The 19,710-nt window shown below is 44.5% G+C and overlaps 1 protein-coding gene across 1 annotated transcript; it reads right to left on the bottom strand.

Moving 5' to 3' along the window:
• Positions 1-1,373: 1,373 nt before the first annotated feature.
• TMCO1 (transmembrane and coiled-coil domains 1) lies at positions 1,374-19,135 on the bottom strand. The gene is made up of 7 exons (XM_031595650.2): positions 18,978-19,135; positions 17,490-17,567; positions 13,722-13,781; positions 10,796-10,842; positions 10,141-10,208; positions 6,914-7,058; positions 1,374-1,715 (listed from the first exon to the last, which is right to left on the bottom strand). The coding sequence occupies exons 1-7, from the start codon at positions 19,045-19,047 to the stop codon at positions 1,617-1,619; spliced, it is 567 nt and encodes a 188-aa protein (XP_031451510.1). The 5' UTR covers positions 19,048-19,135; the 3' UTR covers positions 1,374-1,616.
• Positions 19,136-19,710: the final 575 nt, after the last annotated feature.

The following is a 19,710-nucleotide window of genomic DNA, read 5'->3' as shown; positions in this document are numbered from 1 at the left end:
TGCAGGGCTGGCAGGTGGTTTGCTTTTTAATTTTTTCCCCCCTTCTATTTGGTGGATTTTTTTCAGAATTCAGTAGTAAGAGCTGCTCCTCTCTGGTTGCCGGGATTAGCGATTCCCACTGCACCGCTGCATCAAACTGCTGACAGCAGGAAGCGACCCAGAGCACAGCAACAAGCCCTGGTTTGCTGATCACTTCCTCAAGAGAGAAGTGCATTGCAAAAGCAGGAGATGTGCTGAGACAGGGTTCTGGGACGCCACCGGGAAGCCCCTGCACAGCACAGCTCTTCACTCCTTACGGTGCCTCACTTGTTCCTACAGGGCTGTCACAGCTCCCCACCATGCTGCTGGATCTGACAGCCCGGTGCTACAGTTCAACACCACTGATTCTGGCTCTGCTGTCACACAAGCCAGGAACCCCATAACCACAGCTGCCCTCTTGGCAAGGCAGTACCCACTGTGGATGTAGCAGTGTGTCAGAAAGGCAGCCTTAGAAACAGGCATCCTCCTGCTCCATACTTATCAGTGAGAGTCAATTCAAGTTTTTAATATGGTACAGCATATGCTCCACACCACCATAAGGCATTCTGGATTTCTCCCCTCACGAGAAATTCCAAGTAACACGTCCTTCATTAGAAGCTATGGCTACTGTACACGTCAGGAACACTTTCAGCCTGACTTGAGCACAACAGCAAAATTTATTCATCCTTGTAAAGACAGCCTGACCAACAGGCTGAGCCAGGTAATGATGTGGCAAAGTAGAAAACACTGGGAACTCACTGGGCTAAGGAGGAGGCTGGGGGCTTTCAGATTCATACTGCAAAACAGACTGATGAGCAGCAAGCTCAGCGGTATGAATACAAATTCTGCTGCTCTAAGCCCTCAGGCAATAAAAGAGTTCAGTGGACAGCATCGATATAATTCAGCAGTTTACTTGTTAAGTTGAAGGCCAGGTCTGTCTCTGCAATTGAGCAGATTCTGCCTAAGCAAGCAACTTTAACAGAAGTCGTATATTGCCTCTAACCTCTGTAGCACCAAGTGTTGCCAGGAAGACACGGGCAGACAGTACATCCAGCAATACTTGCAGCCTTGAAGAGCAGCCTGAGCCAATTAAAGAAAGAAAAATCTCACCCTCAACACTGGAAATTTGGCAAAATGAAAACTAAGCACACCTACTCGCCCAGCTCCCAGCTACACAGGAGCATAACCAGCACATCTAAAACAAGGGAGACCTCACAGCACAACTTTGCAAGTTTTCTGAGCTATTTTGCAAATCTCATTCTTGATATCTGAGTTTATTTCCATGCCCTAAACTAAATCAACTGTGCTACAAAGCAGTTCTACTTGTCCTATAGCACAATTAACAGACATCTAAATCAACATGCCCGAGCCATTTATTTTTCAGAAACAAAAGGTCAAGTTATCTTCTGAGAACTTTCTTGATTTGATGAACAGGCAACTGCTGTTGGAATACTTCAAACGCAAGATGTTTCCAAGACTGGTAAATACTGCATAGGCTGGTTTTGGCCACAGGAAGCCTGGTGTAGAAACCCGTTGTTTTACTCCCGAAGGCAGTCTTGTGCGGCTGGCAGACCTGCAGCAGAGGCTGTAATTGTGCTTTAGGAGAACTTCCCTGCCTGAGGTGGGGGGCCAAGGAAGCCCCCTGCTTGCTTGGTGGCAGCCCGGGAAGGAGCAAGGCCGAGCATCTTCTGGATATTCTGCAAAAAGAAGAACAGAAGGGCACATCAGCACCAGGCCACAACAAGGCAGACACTAAAGAGGAAGAAATGCCAGCTCTGCTTACAGGTACAACCTTCTCATCAGCTTCAACAGATTCACGTTGTCACCCACAGAGTCTTACACAGAATGGAAGTCTGCTCCTATACATGAGCAAGAAGGCAAACAGCCATTCTGAAAGGCTACACTTAGCACTGGTCTCCTTCTTCTACCTCAATTAAAGTTTCGTGACTAAACCTGTATTTTGACAGAGGGCTCTTTTCTACCTCCAGCTACACAGCCAGCAGATGCACCATGAATGATTTGGATTACAGAGTGGTTTTATCAGTCTAAAATAGTTGCAATCTAGCTACAGTGGACACAGAAGCAGGGGGTAACATCAGCTTGCAGGCAGAAGGAAGGCAGATCTGTTTGCACAAGTTCCACAACATGCTTCTCAGGTACCACCAGCACCTGCAAACCAGTGAAGAAGGCTCTTGCACAGAGTCTGGATTTGGGTCAGCAATGTGGCAACAAAAGCATGTCCAAATTCAAGCCAGACACTTAAGCACAGAATTAATATGCATGCCAGCAATGCAGACAAGAACAGAGGACTGGAGGAGCCTCACTGTAACAAGCACATGTAGCAAAACCAAGAAAATGACTACTGAAATTACTTCCTCTCCTTTTTTATTTGCGTTTGAGCAAGGTGTTTTAGTAGAAAGCAATAAGAAAAGCACTAATTATCAGAGTCAGGCACTAGCTACACACCTCACAACAAAATATTTTAGTAGTTCAATGCTTTTCTGCCTTTTTTGTGACACGCTGCAACACTGCAACTACAGAGTTACCAGTTCTACTGGTTTCATCCTTTGCTCTCTAACTACAGCTCAAGATGCTGCTTATGCAGTGCTGACAAAACAGGGATATCTGGTGCAAGGGAAAGAAGAAGAAAACTGGCTTGCTGCTGTTATCAGCTGAGCCTGGCTATCCAAACAACAAAAGGAGGAAGAAGGGCTCTCTTCAAACCTGAGTGTCTTCTCCGAAGTAACTGTCAGGACAGGTCAGATAGCAGGGCCACTGAGTTCTTCCATGATCAAAAATGTTAAGAAGGACACGAACTAAAGAAAGACTGAGCTGCTTAATTTCAGAGTAGCTCAAAGGGGTCATATGGGGTGAAGAAAGGAATGTTTGGAAAGGCAGGTTTCAGCTGGCACATGTGAACGTGAAAGTGAAGACAGTTCAGCCATCTGTGTGGTTTCCTATGAATATCTTCAACAGCACCTAAGACAGTTAAGCCCAAGGCCTACATAAATTAGACACTGGTCTACTAAGCAAGCAACTTTAACAGAAGTCATATTGCCTCAAACCTCTGTAGCACCAAGTGTTGCCAGGAAGACACAGGCAGACAGTACATCCAGCAATACTTGCAGTGCAGGTTGATATTCAGTAACAGTATATATAAAGGAGAGCAGTTCACTGTGGAAAACTCCTTTGTGTGATTCACCTTCCCAGAGCTTTCAGTCAAGAGATGGACAGAGGGAGTGAAGCAAGAGCAGCTAACAGACAGATTCAGTAACACCAGAGGGTGTTGCAGAGTCAGAAGCAGGAAAGACCCAGATCCAGTCAGCTCTGTAGTGGCTCATGTGTGGAACAGAATGAGATCCTAGTATCAGTGGGATCAACTGCCTGCCTCTCTCATTCCCACCCTCCTCTTAGTATCAGGACAGAGAGAACTTGTGGTGCTAAAATTACTCCATCTGCTTGAATAGTTCTGAGGAGGACAGACAACTTGTCTGTACATGGATTCAAGTACACAGTCACCCTGCAGGATTATCCTTCCACAGGAGACTCATTTGTGCTTCTGCATTAGCTGCAAAGTGAGATCTCTGGACAGAAGTCCTGATGTCTACACAGCTGGGAACACCAGGGCTGGGGCAAGGTCCAGCAGAAATCTGTTCTGACTGCTATGCACCACGTTGCACAAGGAAGCCCGCAGAGTCTGCTTTCAACACAGACAAAGCCAGCACCTTCAGGAGCACGACAGGAAGAAGATAAATCATAAGGATCCAACTTTTTCATCCGAGCTCTGATGAATGCTCTTCAGATAAAAGCAGGTGTAGCTCTCATTCTTCTCGCAGTCATCTTCAAACCCAGAAGGGGCCTCAAACACATCAGCGCGTGGCTGGGAAGATGAGGCCATGTGGGAAAGTGCACTTGGGGCAGTAAGGATAATTGTTGGCTCCCACTCCCTCTGGGAATGCATTTCAGAGAGAAGAGGCCTCATCTATGGATCAAGCATGTGTGAAAAGGAAGTGAAGACCAGCACACGCCTGAGGAAGAGCAGCACAACCTCCTTCACACATAGCACAGGTGAAGGCCAGGAGTTCAGAAACAGGAGCGGGGCCAGAGGATGTAACCCTGACACTGTGCCTCACACCCAGTCCGGCAGCAGACTTTCCCAGCTGAAACCCAACAGCTCAAGGACCCTTGAAACGCCTCTCCCAGCAACCCTCTTCTCTCCAAACAGGAAGGCAGGAGGAACTAGGGGACAGGATTTACGTGCCAGGGAGAGCTGGGAACAGCGCAAAGGAAGTTACTCACCGCAAGTAAACTATTTTGGGAGATGCTGGCCAGGTCACAGGCTGCAAGCTTCCCAGTCAGTGTCTGAAGAGCTTATCACCCCCACATGCCTGAGAACCACATGAATAGCCTGCCTGTTGCTGCTCATCCCATTCATGGGAGTTTAATCAACGGCCACTTAGCCTCCCCACCCTCACACACTCCCCTGCATTTCCCTCAGGATCTCTGGTCTTTCACATACACAGAAGTTCCTCTCACTGGAGCTCCACCAGGATGGCTGCCTTCACTATCTCAATTCCTTGCAGTCAGTTGTAGGATTTAGGAGAAGGTTGAGGGACATATAGTTCCCTTATGCTTTTTTGCAGCCTGATCCTCTGTACAATGGTGATCCTCCTTGCATTGGTGGCATTAAATCAAACATCATTTCTCCTCCCTTAGGCCAACAGCTGTTTAGAAGGCAGCCCAGTGAAATTTTCCCTTTTGCACACAGTGAAACAACAACAGGTCACGAAGCTTTCACCTCTATAGTCACAGCACCAGAAACAAATCTTTGGCACCATTATGAGCGTCCTTAATTGCTTTCTTCCCCTCTCCCTTGGCCTCTCACAGCCAAAGTCCTCTTCCTCATGCTGTTATCATCTAAGTACCTCCAAATAGTAATAAAACCAATCACAGGATGCCAGGAATTGCAGCTTTAGTTCCTAGCTTTTGCAGAAAGTAACAGCTGGTTTCTGCCCATCCCTCTGTATAGCAAGGAAGAAGAAACTTGGAGCTGCCAATGAAGAATTGCAGGTACAGTTAATCACAATCATGTAGATAACAGCAGTACGAAGGCTGCAATCTAATGTTTCAAGCAAAAACACCTACTTTGAAAGCAACAAGGTAACTTCCATCCTTGCTGGACCATCAGCACAAAGTCTCCCACACGATTCACTATCAGAATTTCTCTTGAAAACCCACTTCCACTGCGGTTTGACATTTCTCCCCAGAATCACAGTGGTCAACTGCTCAGTTTACGATGTCTACTCATTTCATAACAGGCAACAGCAGGAAATGCCCAGGACTAAAACAAATCACACAAATTCTATTCTTGGACAAAAAAAGTCCATAGGGGATTTTTCTGCAAGACAGCTCCCCAATCAACTCAATAGGTACAAAAAAATTCTTAGAGATGCTGTCTTCAGTTCCACGTAATAGTCTGCAGTGTTGGAAAGAAGGGACTTTTCAACATTAAAAGGTAACAGAAGAGCACCACAGAAGATTGCCCAAAGGAACAGCATCAGACCACAGAGATGATTCAAAGTGCTCAAAAGGTCTAACTTCTTTCCAAGCAATATACACTGTTTGAATTACTGGGAAGTTAAATAAGATTTGTCTTGCAGAAAACACGAGGAAACTCCTGGCCTTTGGTACTTGGACTTGGAAGCTGGCCCCGCTCTGAAGTGGGGCAAGGGGTGAAGAGTGAACCCAGTGACTTCCAAATGACCCTCTCAACATCCAATTACCTTACAATTCATTATTTGCTCTTACACGAGACCAGGCACAGATCCATTTCAACACACACCCAATATGGAGGCAATACTGAATTTAATTTGTTTGTGATTAAAGGAACTTTATCCAGATGCTTCACCCAGCTCATTCAAAATTCTGACAGAAGTGGCACTTGTCACTGCCCTCTGCCTACCTCTTGAATCTATATCTCTTGACACCCCCTGAGGAAAAGCAACAAGCTGGCCAAGGAGAAAAGCAGCAAGAATTCAGGAAGCAAGTCAAAGAAAAAGGAAACAAGTACAAAAGAGCTGATTATTTGCAGCTACTTGCACCAGCATTCATCCAAATTCCAGAATTTATTGATTTATCCCCAGGACACTGAAAAAAAGTGGCAAAGACCTCTGGTTGCACCAAGGAGGTCCACTTTGTGATCCTCACCAGCCATTCTCTCTGTTAAGGAGGATTAATCTTCATCTCAACACAATGCTGCTGCTGAACAACAAGCCAGTTGCCTAGCTGGTTAACAGAGCCTGGTCCTGAACATATACTTCCTTTTATCCACACTGACACTTCTCTTTTCAGAAGATGCAACTAAACTGCCTTACTAGGACCTATGTGGCCTACTCTTGTTTATCATATCAAACCCTCTTCTGAGTCATGTCCCTAACACTGCAAGAGAATTAGTGCTGAAGGTAAAGTTCTCAAGACTGAAAAAAAAGGGGGGGGGGGGGGGGAATATCAGGTGGCCAGCATAAAAAGGAAAAAAAAACAAACCTAGCTTTCACTCTTCACCTATTTTTGGCAAGTCTGTGAACTGATTCAACCTTTACAAACCTCAAGCCACCAAGGAATTTTCCTCTGAAGATGCTGTACTTCTCTTTCCTCCTTTTACTGTGAAGGTCACAACTAATGGGTAAGAAGTGGTACCTGTATTAGCTTCTGATGGAAACAGTTTCTCAACATGTTATTAAACAAAGTGAATTAGGGACACACACAGGAAATATACCCATTTCTGCTACTACTGTCTTAGCACCCTAGTGTAATCATGGAGAGACTGCACTGTGTGTGTGTGTGTGTGTGTGTGTGTTCCCTGCTCCACACGTGCAAGAGACAGTGATGTACTCACCTGCCTGATAGACATTGTGCAGAGAATGTAGAGGAAGATGAAGGAGCAGTCAGTGTAATCCTCACCCAGAAGGTTGCGGTGGGACAGGCCCTGGATGTATGAGAGGGGGATAAAAGGAAGCTTTGCCACCACTCGGCCATCGAATCTGAAACAAAGAATAAAAGAAGAGCACTGGATCACATCCGGGGAACATAAAAGAGCACTTGACTACAGAAAGAACTAGCAAGCATTGCTTGCAGGCCACCAAAGCAGACAAGAACATGGAAGGCTGAAAAGCCATGCTGCTTTCCCCAACCCATCCTTTTATATTGTCAGAGGTTAAAACAACCCTTTTAAAAAGCCCCCTCACACTCAGTCATCCAAAAGGTAATTGGGCTTCCCTCAATAGCTGTTTTGTCATGGTCAAAGCACATCACAGTGACATGCAAGTGATCAACTGGACTAGTTGGTGATTCATAAGATCTTAGCTAGTGTTTTGCAGCTTACTGGTGCATTTTATTCCAGTGCTGACTGGATTCTTCAGTAAGATGGATGACAACCACCCTGCTGTACTGCAGGTACTGCAAGAAGATTGACTCTGCTTTAAGCAAAAGAGCATTATTAAGCAGAGTATAAGTGAAAACATCTGTTTCTTTCCTGGAACAGCTATAATTCTCAGCACAAGATGCACGTAATATCCATCAAAAGCAAACTTAACACCAACAGCCTTCTCTGTTATCTTTGCAAAGGCAGTAGAGGCAGGAAGATACCCCCTATTCCAAGCAGCCTGTTCTGCTCCTGGAACTCCTCCAGCTCCACATTCCAGGGCATCAGGCTGAGTGTGAATTCTGGCCTGTTTGCAAAGATTTCTCCCAGCCCAGACAGTCGTCCCAATCTTTTGAAGTGAAGTGCGTATGATGCCTCATCAGCATGTGCATATTTGGATGTTATTTTCTCTGCATGTGCTGATTTTCTAACAGGTGTTTCTTGTTTCAAGAGATCCTAAACGAGCGTTCTTTCCTGTGGAGATGCATTCACACAGCTACAGCTCAAACACATGCCAACTTTGTTTACATCTCACAGGCAGTTTGGCAGAAGAACTGGGAACGGATGTTTATCTCCCAGTAACATCCCCCAGTGGTTTAAAATTCTGCGTTATTCCTGCTGTGAGAATGACAAGTACTCCAGCAGCAGCACCCTGAGGTACCTGCTGTTTCCTCCAGCAGGCCTTTACAATTAGCATGAAGAGGTACTGAAATGCACAGCTCAGAGCAAGACGGGGAATTGATTGCATTAAGAAGCTTCTGACAAGAGAAAATTGAGACACACAGAAGCTAAATTCTCTCCCAAGAGAAAGCCCATCTGCTTGGAGGGCACCGCTGCTACAGAACTCCCAGCCCTAAAGTATCTTTTAAGCCACAACTGTTCATCTTCATGCAGCACTTCATTCCCTGGGTTTAAACCAGCCTGCATTACCCTGCTGCTCCATTAGTACTGCCACAAGACAGAGGCAATCATCACCATCGTGTCCACTTTGGCTTGGCTGACTTGGCAAAGGCAAGGTGCCCAGCTACAGTGCAGCAGTGTCCAAACAGCACTTGTCCAAAGGGTGGCAACACCACGCTGCTTCCACCTGACTCCTGCTTCTTTTGTTCCCCAGAGCAACAAACTCATTCAAGAGCAGGAAATCATGCAAAGTGGGCTACAGTCATTGCAGGTGTCAGCCATCTTTTTCTTCCTCTTCATACCACACTTGCAGTGCCTCAGTGAATGATCTGGCAACAGCAGCTTCTCAGAAGGAGCCTAAAAGCATCCTGCATTCATCACTGAAGCGTTCTCTTGAACCACACAGCTAGTCTTTACACCATGCCAAGAGAATGCACGTACATGAGTGGGAACCAGTTTCCTCAAACTAATCTGCAAGCATGAGAAAGTGCAAATAAAAGCCAGCAAAGCCATCTCTCAGATACAAATGCACTAAGCTACCCCGCACTGAGACCTAGAGCAAAATAAAATCAACTAAAAATCTAACTATCTGCCCCAAAAGCAAGACAGGCAAGACTCCAGACTGTAATTCAGTGGCCTCAGAACTCCTATACTCAGCAACAAAGCTATTTCAGTTCAAACAACGCTCTGAATAGCTCATGCTGCTTCTGTGTTGGCTCCCAGGACAGTCTCAGAAGAAAGGGGCAGTTTAAGGCAAGACATGCCTGAAAGCATCACATGAGCCCCGTGGACAGTAGCATGATCTCTGTGGACAGAAACCCTCAGAGCAGAAGGAATACACATCAATTTGGTAGCCCAGTTAAGTGAATCAACACAAATCAAGACAGTACCCAGATTGTAAAGCACTTTAGTGCCATGCTCCCCTGCTCAGTTTCACAGCATTCCAGAGAACGTTAGATGCTGCAAGTCAGACCAAGCTGAATAAATAGAGAGTCCACACAGTGGCAGTTCTGTTACTCCCTGCTTGCAGTTATCCACCCACAGTCCTGCAGTAAAATAACAATTGACTGTACCCTAAGGACTGCCACCCCAAGAATGTAAATACCCATCAGCAGAGTAAGTTCACTGCCTAGGTACTGAACAGACTCCTGAAAGTCATATTGACCTATTATATTTAGATTTAACAGCTAACAGAAAGTTCATATTTCAAGACCAAACCAAGTTTTAAAAGCCAAGCAGTCCTTCAGTTCTGCATCTCTGAAGGAAAGCTTTCCATAACCATGCAAACCAGATTTTTTTTGTTTCAGATTTTGACTAGACCAACTCCAGGTCGCTTTTTTAAAATCAAAAGAAGATTGGAGTCCATGCCTGAACCTGTTAACATCTTGACTCTGATCACCTTAAGTAGGGCAACAGCAAACTCTGCAATTACAGCTCATTTCTAAGGGCAGGAGAGCTGACCCAGTTTTGCTTTCAAGTGTTCTTTAGTCACATTATAGCAGAGCCAAATAAGCTGAAGACCATGGCTGCTTGCCTGGAACCTACCAAACTTACTGTGGTCAAGATGTTCCCAAACAGAAAGGATCATAAGCTGTGTTCAGTTTGCATTCATTTTATTCAATTTAACAGCACCCAGCTTGCAGTATCCACTCTTGACAATATGCATGCTGTGACCAGACCATATAATTCATGTGATATTTTGATCCATTTTACAGATTAGTTATGGTTCTCGGATAAAATCCTAAAAAGGTATATATATTCAACGTGAACATTTAAGAAAAATACAAAAAGCTGATACTTACATAGAGTTAAACATCCCCATCAAGGCAGTGAAGCAAAAGCCAATGGCAAACATGGATTTCATCCGAACCTGTAAGTTGAAAGGTCAGAGAGAATCAAACAGCAGACAACAGGATTACACTGAGAGGTTAGGGCTCACAACCTCAAGAGCAGGCCTTGTACAGCATCACAGGAATCTAGAAAGAAAAAAAGATGACACAGAAGGCTGGACGGACTGCAAAAGGAGTGACCAGAAAATACCCAAATTTGAGTCCAGTCAACAACTGGGCACAAAGATGCCACAATGTGGAACACTGTTGTGAAGAACAACTTAAGAGAAAAAAGGAACAAAGATTACTCAGAAATTGTCTTGTTAGCTTTCATAGGTAAGCCTACACAACCAGTAGGAATTCATTCTAAAAAACAACTTCCAAGAGGAAGTCAGACAAATAAATTCTACATCAAAAACTTATGAAAACGAAAGGGGCTAAGGATGGGGATACGGTGAGGTGGTAACTGCTGAAGAGTTTCAACTAAGATCTGTACCTATCAGAGGTAATCCAGAAAGAACTGTGAGGAGGAGGAGGAGCTGCTAGAGCTGCCAAATGAACAAAGACTTTGTTGGAAAACTACTGAGTGAAATCGTCAGCAGATGGAAACTGGCTCTACTTTTCTTACCATTGACAAGTCTCTGTTGTTATTCTTCAGTTTCTCCTCTTGTCTCTCTAGAAGGACAAAAACAACAACAGTTATCATCAGTTATACCAAGCTAGAAACATGAACGTTTTCATTTCCAGGAAGACTTAACCTTCCTAGCTCTCCAAACAAGTAACACTCCCCGAATCAACTCCAGCTCTCCGTGCCAAACAGTATGAAGTGGAAAAATCATTCATTGCAAATTGCTTCCCCATCCCAACAACACACAGCAAAGCAGGCACAAAAGAGGAGCAAACCAGAAGAACCATACACTCAGCACTTCTGGAAGAAATGCACAGAATGTCAGATTTGCCAGCTCAATCAACTAACACAGCAGCATGAACAACACTGCCGGAAAACAAAGAGATTGCCTACAAAGCACGCTTCTGAAAGCTGTGCTCACTGCTGTAAGCACATCACATAAGCAAGGATTTTATTTTCAAGATGTCAGACTGAGGATCCAGAGGTGCACCCAGGGCTTTGAAACTACAGTAAGGATGTGGATGAAGTATCCAAAGAATAATGTGAAAGGAGAAAGGAAGGAGGATGCAGAACCACTATCAAGGGCTCTCCGACAGGCAAGCTGCCCAGCAGATCCTGCTGAAGTTTCAGTACAAGAAGTCCGCAACACAGAAGCTCAGAGGATCATTTTTCAAGCCCTGAAGAAAAGTTGATAAATACCGAGACCTGCAATCAGTGTGGTTACAAAGCAAGAGAAACACCCCTACCCAATTTCTTAGAATCCTCCTTGCTGTTTTCAATTGCTAATAACTGCAAACCATTCCTGCAGGCAGGAACTTTCCACACACCTGTTTCCTGACCTAGGTGGAGAGTTTTGTTTTCAGACATATCAGCAACTAGGCCAGATCTTTAGGAATCACATTTGGCACAAATACTTGTTTTTTCCCCTCACCTACATAACTAACCATCTATTTAGACGGACTAAAGGTTACACAGCGATGGAGAATACAGCCCAGATCCCACCATGCCTGACCCGTTTCTTATTTCTACAAATTCAAAATAAATATGAGGACTGGTTTAATGAGGAGCATCTTGTAGTACCAGCTCTTCAAATTCTGCTCATTGGAACAGGAACCATGAGGATACAATAAAAAACCTTCTTTGCCAGCATTGGGTTTACAAGCACCACTGGGAATGCCACAGTCTCTTATTCTAGGTGCAGAAAACCAGAGCAAAGTTATAAGTGATCCAACACACTCTTCCAGTTGAAGTGGCAGAAGGCTCCAGAAACATAAAAAGTGATTTAGACACCACGAATAAAATTGGCTCACTCTACAACTAATAGAAATTGTTAAGTAAGAAACACCAAATTAAGCTTGGCCATGCAACTTTCATCCTCCCTCCTTGTACATGCGCATGATTCATCTGTTGTGTGACCAAGCAAGATTGCACTCACACCTCCTGCCTTGTTCTGTGCACAAGACAAATGGCAACTGGGGCAGGTCTGCACCACAGCTGTGACTATCCTAAGAGAAGTCATCTTTTGTTGTTTTTTTTTTTCCATTATCTAGAATTTTAGAACTTAAAGTAACCCCAGCACAAGTCATCTGATTGTTACAACGATGCTACAATCTGCATAACTCAGCCACTGACATCAGTTTTCAGTGGCTATGAGTCATTTTCTGGATGCCCAGATGGGCATGTAGGCCTGATTTTTCAGAAGCACTAAGAACACAGCTTTGCCCGAAAGCAAATGACTTATGCAGCACTTGCAAAACAAAACCCAACCAACCTAACACTCAGTATCTTAAGCTTGGCCAGCAAGCAACACAGCAAACAAAATCAGTGGTCACTTCCTAAGTTTTGTTCTTAATCCCTTTGTGCTTTGTTTTCATTTACAAAACAAGATTATTTCAGCATATTAAAAAAAACAGTGCAGCACCTGAATTCCTCAGATTCTACTGTTTATTAGTTTAGTCCAAGCACAAGTAAAATAGTCTCTGCTAAAAACATAGCTTGGATAGCACCCTGCAAAGTCACTGACATGTTGAAAAGCGACCATAAGTAACAACAGCCACTGAAAATCAAAATCGCCTTATCCAGTCATTTTATTTATCCCATATATGGGTTACTTAAGACTAACAGCTGAAAATAGGAAGAACAGAGGGAGAATTTGGGTTCCTCTCCTTTCAGAAGTGTAGCAATAACAGGTTTTATACCTAGGAAGAACTGTTTGAAGATGTGTTTATAATTACTCTGGAGCTTTGAACAGATCAAATGAGCAATTCAGCTACCTGGTGTTACAGAGGAACAAGGAAACCAACTCCCAGGAGCTCTCAGAAGTATTCTTGCTATGATTTCTGTAATAATTTAACCAGGCTTTACTGTACGTTTTACTTTAGAGACCTGAAGATAAGAGAACCTTCTAAAGCTCAGACGCATTAAACATCTACCATGTTATTCTTGCACAATCCACTGTTTAAAGAGTTACCTTAACACAGTAAAACTGTATTGACAATGAAAGACAGAACGGGAAAAAAGATAGCATTGCTCAATTCTAGGTACTGATTTATCAAATTTTAAATAAATGTAAGCACAGAGTCAACTCACACAAATATCTTCAGCTCTGAAGTGTTCAAAAATGAAGGTCATAATAAAAATCACAGTCAGAGCTACTGCAAGCTGTCAGTACACTGCAGCAAAGAACTTGGGCAACTGAAATTAATAAGTCACATCCACAACTGTTGATCACCTCTTGGTGAGGCTGCACTTCTCTGAATTTCATTAGAACCACCAAGAGGACACCCGCCTTCTGTTCCGGAGGAATAAGGCATCAAGGTTCACGTGCCAGTTGCCATGCTAAGAACCAGCTCCAGTATTGCTTCAAAAGGAGGGAAAGTCACTTTCTCCATGTTCCTATGGCACTGCACTCCCCTCCTAACCTTACCTATTTTCTTTTTCTGCTGTCGGCCTGCTGACTCAGTTATCGTTTCTTTCTTCTTTTCCACTGCAAAATGCAAAGAAAGATATTCCATCACTCCTGCACAGACACTAACCCCCCCTCCTTCCACACAAGAAAACAATTTTAATTCCCTTTAGAGAACAGAAGCACAGAAGGAAGTTATAACTATGAACATGTTCAGAACTAACAAGTTATTAACCACTCCATGTTGATCAGATGCAAACTGAACATTGAAAAATTCAAAAATCTTTCCCAAAGCTTGGATGAAATATAGGAATGTTTCAAAGAGTCAATTTTAAATTCTGTTGAGAACACATTGTTAACCAAGCAGCCTGAGGACAATCTTAGCTCAAATGACCACTGCTGATTTGTCATTAGTAGTAGACAGTACTTTTGATTCAGCAAGTCTAATGAAAAGAGCTTTGTGGCAAGCTCTGCACCCGATTATCTGCAGTGGGAAGCAGAACACAGAAAAGCTTGTGTTCTCTGCCTGCCTGTGAAGAAGGGGTGTAATTCTCAGGGGAAACGCCATCCAAGCAGTCAGCCAGAGCATCTCCATTCCTTTTCAATTAGTACTAAAGCAGTTCCAGTCCTCTAAAGCAAGAGCCTAAACTCATAGTTAATAAAACCCCAAGTCAGACACTCTCCAAACAAATCCAAACAACCAACACTGCATTAAAAAAAAAAAAACCCTAACATAAGACCAGCATAGCAAGCTTCAAATATAGGAAGCGTGCTGCTCATCTGAAAGCGCTCTTCTGGAAACAGCCAGAGCAGCTTTTCCAAAAAGAGACTGGTCTTGAGGTAAGACCTATAACAAGAGCACTACAAGAAAGGATGATAAAGCACAGCTATGGTATAAAAACACACAGCAGTCTTTTCTTACCCCAAACTCTACATACATCTACTGTATTTTCCACCAAGCAAACTTGACTCTTGTAAGCTCACACAGTCAGCTGTAGAGAGCTGAGCACCAGAGCTCTTCTCTCACATCAGTACTAGCTCAACACAGATGTTAGATCATAGAATCCTTAGAGCTGGGAGGGACTTCTGAGGGCCATCTGGTCCGACTTCCCTGCAATGAACAGGGACACCACAGACATACTCTACTGTGGATTTTAAAGTTCAGGTAAAATGAAAACAGCCTTCCAAGTTATAAAAAGGTGTGTTGTGCTGGCTTCTGAAGCGCTTGTGATCTGCAATTCAGCCACATACAACTGCTAGGAAATCCATGCTAGCCTAAACAAAGTGTCCACATACCATCTACAATACACCTGTTGTAAGACAGCTGCTTTTCCAAAGAATGAGCACATCTAGAATGAGCAAGATAGAAGGGCACAAGCTAGGCAAGCCCATTCAGAGGGAATGCTGGACAGAGGTGCCAGACAACCATACATCTGTGCTCACAAGAGAACTCTTGCTCCAGCTGGGATACCCCGATCAGTCCAACCCAACCCTAGCCCACATAATTCCATAGCCTGGCAAACACTGGCTTTTCAGGGCTATCTGCTCTTTCCAGCTGTAACCAGGGGCACCTCCAAATCCCAGCTTCACTCCAAGTAGTGCTATTGGACCTTATGTCAGCCCTGACAGGCCCTACAGGCTAACTTCCCTTATAGTTTGCACAGGACAAATAACTGTCAGGCAGCCTCACAAGACTGTCTGCAGGAATATGGATAACACTTCCAACTATACCCTGCAGACCAGAAATACTTATTGCAAGTTTACTGCTACGTTTATCCCAAGACACCTGCTATCATTTCTTCATCAGTCTCCAATAACACTGTGTCTCTCAACAGAAACAAGAGAATAGGAAGAGATGAAACTAAGGATTGTGAGTAACAGCCCATTTGTTTTGGCAAACTGTTAGGATTGCTAGTACTCCCAAAGGAGAACTTAAAGATCTCTCATGTGTTTTTTCCTGTTTCAGATGTGTTGGACAACAGTTGAAAGGTGTGGCTCAAGAGCTCTACAAATTGCCTGTAAGCCATCAGGTCAGCCAGCTGTCCTCATTGCACGAGGAAAACAGATCAAGCCTTAATTTTTAGTAACTCCTCATTATTCTGTTCTTTTTTTGGGGGGAGGGTGAGTGGTGATTTAGGGGAATAGACAGCATCAAACAAGGAGATTAGAAACTGAGATGCATGAACTTTCTCTTCACAGATTATAACCTAGATATCAGGACAGCTATAAAAAAGCTGCACGAAAGCCTTACAGAAATCATTACACTACAGAGATTAAGCCAAGCTAACAGCCTTTGAGTTCTACTCTTCAGTTTTCAGCTGGGTTTCAATTACTTCTAAAACTTGCCTTCTGTGGCTAATTCTGCCCAACTCATCTTTATCAGCCAAACAGGATTGGAGTGGGGTGAGCACAGATGCAATCCCCAACTGATACTGCCAAGATGACAAAAGCCCCTAAATTTAAGAGCTGAGACACAAGGATGACTAACTTTCACTTTCCAGCTTATCTTGCCCATGGGAAGGCTAGACTGGAAAGAACGTGGTTTAATAATATTTTCTCTTGTTTTCCAGAAGCACTGATATAATGGTGAAAAAACATTAAGGTTAACAGCAGCTCAGGTTCAACTCCCACATCATCACGTACTGTCTCTCACTGCTGGAATCTGCACAGAGAATATACAATTAAGTTTGAACACGTAGCTCAATTTCTCCTCTGCCCCTTGGTTTCTGATACAGACAGGTCCATTGAAACACTCCATGCTCAAACATACCTTTTCACAACTTCTTATTTTAATATCTGACATGTATCTCCTGACTGCACACTCTCTGCTCCTTCTTCCTATCCTTGTCTAATCTTTCCCAGACCTCTTGAAATTACCTTCTACCCAATTTTATTTTTGTTTCCAATCTGTAACAGTATATTTTTATATCAGCTGACAGCTTAGATTCTTCTATCATAATTCTGTCTTTACCCATTTCCCATGCTTAATCATGCCTTTTTAGGTATTATGCTTTACCTCTCAGAGGTATTCTTTTAAACCATTCTTACTACATATATCAAATCCTTCATCCTCTTTGAAAAACAGAAACCGCATCCCTGAATTTACTTTGGGGATCCAAAGGAATACAAATATATACACACACATTGGTTACTCATGCTCAGAAACTGACTCCAATACAGATCTCCCTCCTGTCCTCCAAGAAAAGCAGAGTGGATGGAGTAAAACTGAGATCTTTCTACCAGCCTCAATTCCACAAAAAGGCAAAAATTAAGAACAGAGATAGTACTTTCTGTACCAGTTTAGCTAATCTACTGTAATGCTATAATGGGATGATAATAGCAGGGTGGCAAAGTCTTTGGCTACAGCAGTGGAGGACCAGCCCAAATGCAGCAGTCACAGATGCAAAAATGAAGAAAAAGAGCTGCTTACCTCAGCTAGGCAGGGATCGCCAGCAAGAGAAACCCTCACCTCCACTGCCAACCCTTAAATGAGGTCTGGGAAAGGGTGGATCCTGGCTTCACCCCTTCCAGTCACTCAGGTTCACTGCACACATCTGAGCTCCCCTGGGTTGGCCCTGCCTTCCCACCAGGTGCTCAATCATTGCTTCAGGTCGTGACTTAGCATTTCTACCACACCTGTAAAATTCAGATCCAATGAAACCCAAACTTCTCTCCCTTAGAAGAAAATAGGAATATCTCAGAGCACAGACTCTGTTCATTTTTACATTTGCCAAAGCAGGCTACAAAAAGAACAGCAGAAATTCTCTCTAATATCTGAAAAGTACTTACATTTTTTGCTCTGTTTTTCCACTTCAGCCTTTAATCTCTTGTATTTGTCTGTTCGGTATACCAGCACCCAGGTTATACCTGAAACAAATAACCAGCACATATCTAGGTAAGTAAAGACCTCCTGTGATAAATAAGGATACGAGTTTGCAAATGTGTGTGCAGAAAATACATTGTGTCTACAAAACCATGTTATAATACAACAAAGGTACCACAAATCATGATCAAACCAGTCATGTCACAAGTGCTGAGCCACAGGTTTCTGAGCTGCTTAAACTGAGCTCTTACAAAAGGCTCTTGGTCCCTTTTTTTGAGGGGGGAGCTTTGATTTTACAGCAGTGCTGTGCTACTGAGTCCCTGGAATCACCAGCTGCAGAGAAGGGAGCCATATGGACACTTTGGAAAGTTTGCACTGTCCTGCAAAAGATAATGAGGTGAATACCAGCTGAGCCCAACACAATACAGGACTCCCAGAAAGCAAATGCCATATTCAGCATGAGGTTCTCTTCTGAATTTCCCCAGAAATAAGGTCTTGAAGCCCTTGGACATGAGGAGATTTAGTCTGGACGTTTGGAAATACTACTTTTTTGAAAGAGCGTTTAGGCACTGGAATGGGCTGCCCAGGGAGGTGGTGGGAGTCAGCGACCCTGGAGGTGTTCAAGGAACGTTTCGATTTTGTGCTTAGGGATGTGGTTTAGTGAGAACTATTGGTGATACATGGATTGTTGGACTGGATGATCTTAAAGGTATTTTCCAACCTTGGTGATTCTGTGATTTTGGGGATTATTCCCAGCGCCAGGGAAAGAGAGCAGCCTCTGATTTGGAATGTCTCAAAAAGTATTCATTCAACCAGACCTTAACAATCTGTGCCTGTTTCTTCACCCTGACATTTAACAACCCCAAATGCAGCCAATCTAGGTCTTCCTCACTGCAAATTCAGTCGATTCCTTTGTATCTGTTTCATAACAGCTACAAAAAGAATCTCATAATTGCTCAGGTTGGAAAAGACCTTTGAGATCATCAAGTTCAACTGCAAGACACCAATATCTTCTTCATTTAGAGGAACACGCTGAAAACTGTTATTACCTCCTCCCACTACCTCCTTCCTTCTAAAACAAAAGGCCCATTCCCACCACCATGCACCGCCAGGCAGTTTTATTTAGGTGCTACCCACCGCCACCCTCTGATGTCCCAAAGCCCACCTGTACCATCACCAGCCCTGAGGGGCTCTGACTAAGCGATCCCTCTTTCACACCTCCCTCTTCTGCTCTCCCTTTCTCCACGTCTCCCCCAAACAAACCCCATCTTGCCAATCCTTCCTCTCCCCCCGCGCTCAGGGGCACGGAGAAGGGGAGGCAGCCCCCTGACAACCGCCCCCAGTCCATCCTGAACAGCACCAGCAGGCCAGGCCCGGCTCCGCGGCCTACTCCCGCGCCGGGCCCAGCCGGGGCAGGCCTCACCGCAGCGCGACCGGTGCCGGACTGCACTCACCCTCGGCCAGCAGCGCGGTACAGACGGAAATGAATACGATGAGAAGGGTATCGGCGAACATGGTGCTCATGGTGCCACCGGCCCCACCGCCGCGCTCCCGGAAGCAGGCCCCGTCACCCGGAAGCTACTGAAGACCGCGTCGCCTAGCAACGGGCGGAAGCGAAGGTGTAAGCCCCGCACTTCCGGGTTGCTGACGCTAGCCAATCAGCTCGGCGCTGGGAGAAGGGCGGCAGGAAGCAAGGGGGCGGGAAAAGCGCGAGCAGGCCCTTCTCTGATTGGAGGAGCCGGCCGTCAATGTGGGTGTGGTCCCGCCCCTGGCTGTTGGGATAGAGGAGTGGGTATTGCCGCAGTGTCGTAGTGCTGGGGAGTGGGGTTGGCCCCGGTGTCTGCTGCAGGCTCTGGAGTTCTGCCAGGCTGTTGCAATGCCCTAGAATAAAGTATATATAATATAATACAATACAATACAATACTTTCTAATAATCCGTCATCAGCTCTTTGTTGGGATATGTTACTGGCCTTTATGCCCCTTGAGTCCCAAGTGCTGGAGCCACAGGGCATCTCAGTGCCTGTGTGCAGTATCTGCAGATGGAGCCTTGCATTTCAGTGCCTGTGTGCAATATCTGCAGATGGAGCCTTGCATTTCAATGCTTGTGTGCAATATCTGCAGATGGAGCCTTGCATTTCAATGCTTGTGTGCAATATCTGCAGATGGAGCCTTGCATTTCAGCACTTG

Source organism: Phasianus colchicus, chromosome 9, assembly GCF_987193195.1.
Source record: "Phasianus colchicus chromosome 9, bPhaCol1.hap1.1, whole genome shotgun sequence".
Lineage (NCBI taxonomy): Eukaryota > Metazoa > Chordata > Aves > Galliformes > Phasianidae > Phasianus > Phasianus colchicus.
Note: the sequence above shows the minus strand (reverse complement) of the source record. Positions and strands in the feature narration are given on the sequence as shown.

Excerpts from the sequence above, each read along its gene's own strand:
- TMCO1 (XM_031595650.2), bottom strand. The coding sequence starts at position 19,047 with ATGAGCACCATGTTCGCCGATACCCTTCTCATCGTATTCATTTCCGTC. Across the intron at positions 13,782-17,489 it reads GGAAAAACAGAGCAAAAAAT|TGGAAAAGAAGAAAGAAACG; the intron begins GTAAGTACTTTT and ends TGCATTTTGCAG. Across the intron at positions 10,843-13,721 it reads ACAGCAGAAAAAGAAAATAG|AGAGACAAGAGGAGAAACTG; the intron begins GTAAGGTTAGGA and ends TTGTCCTTCTAG.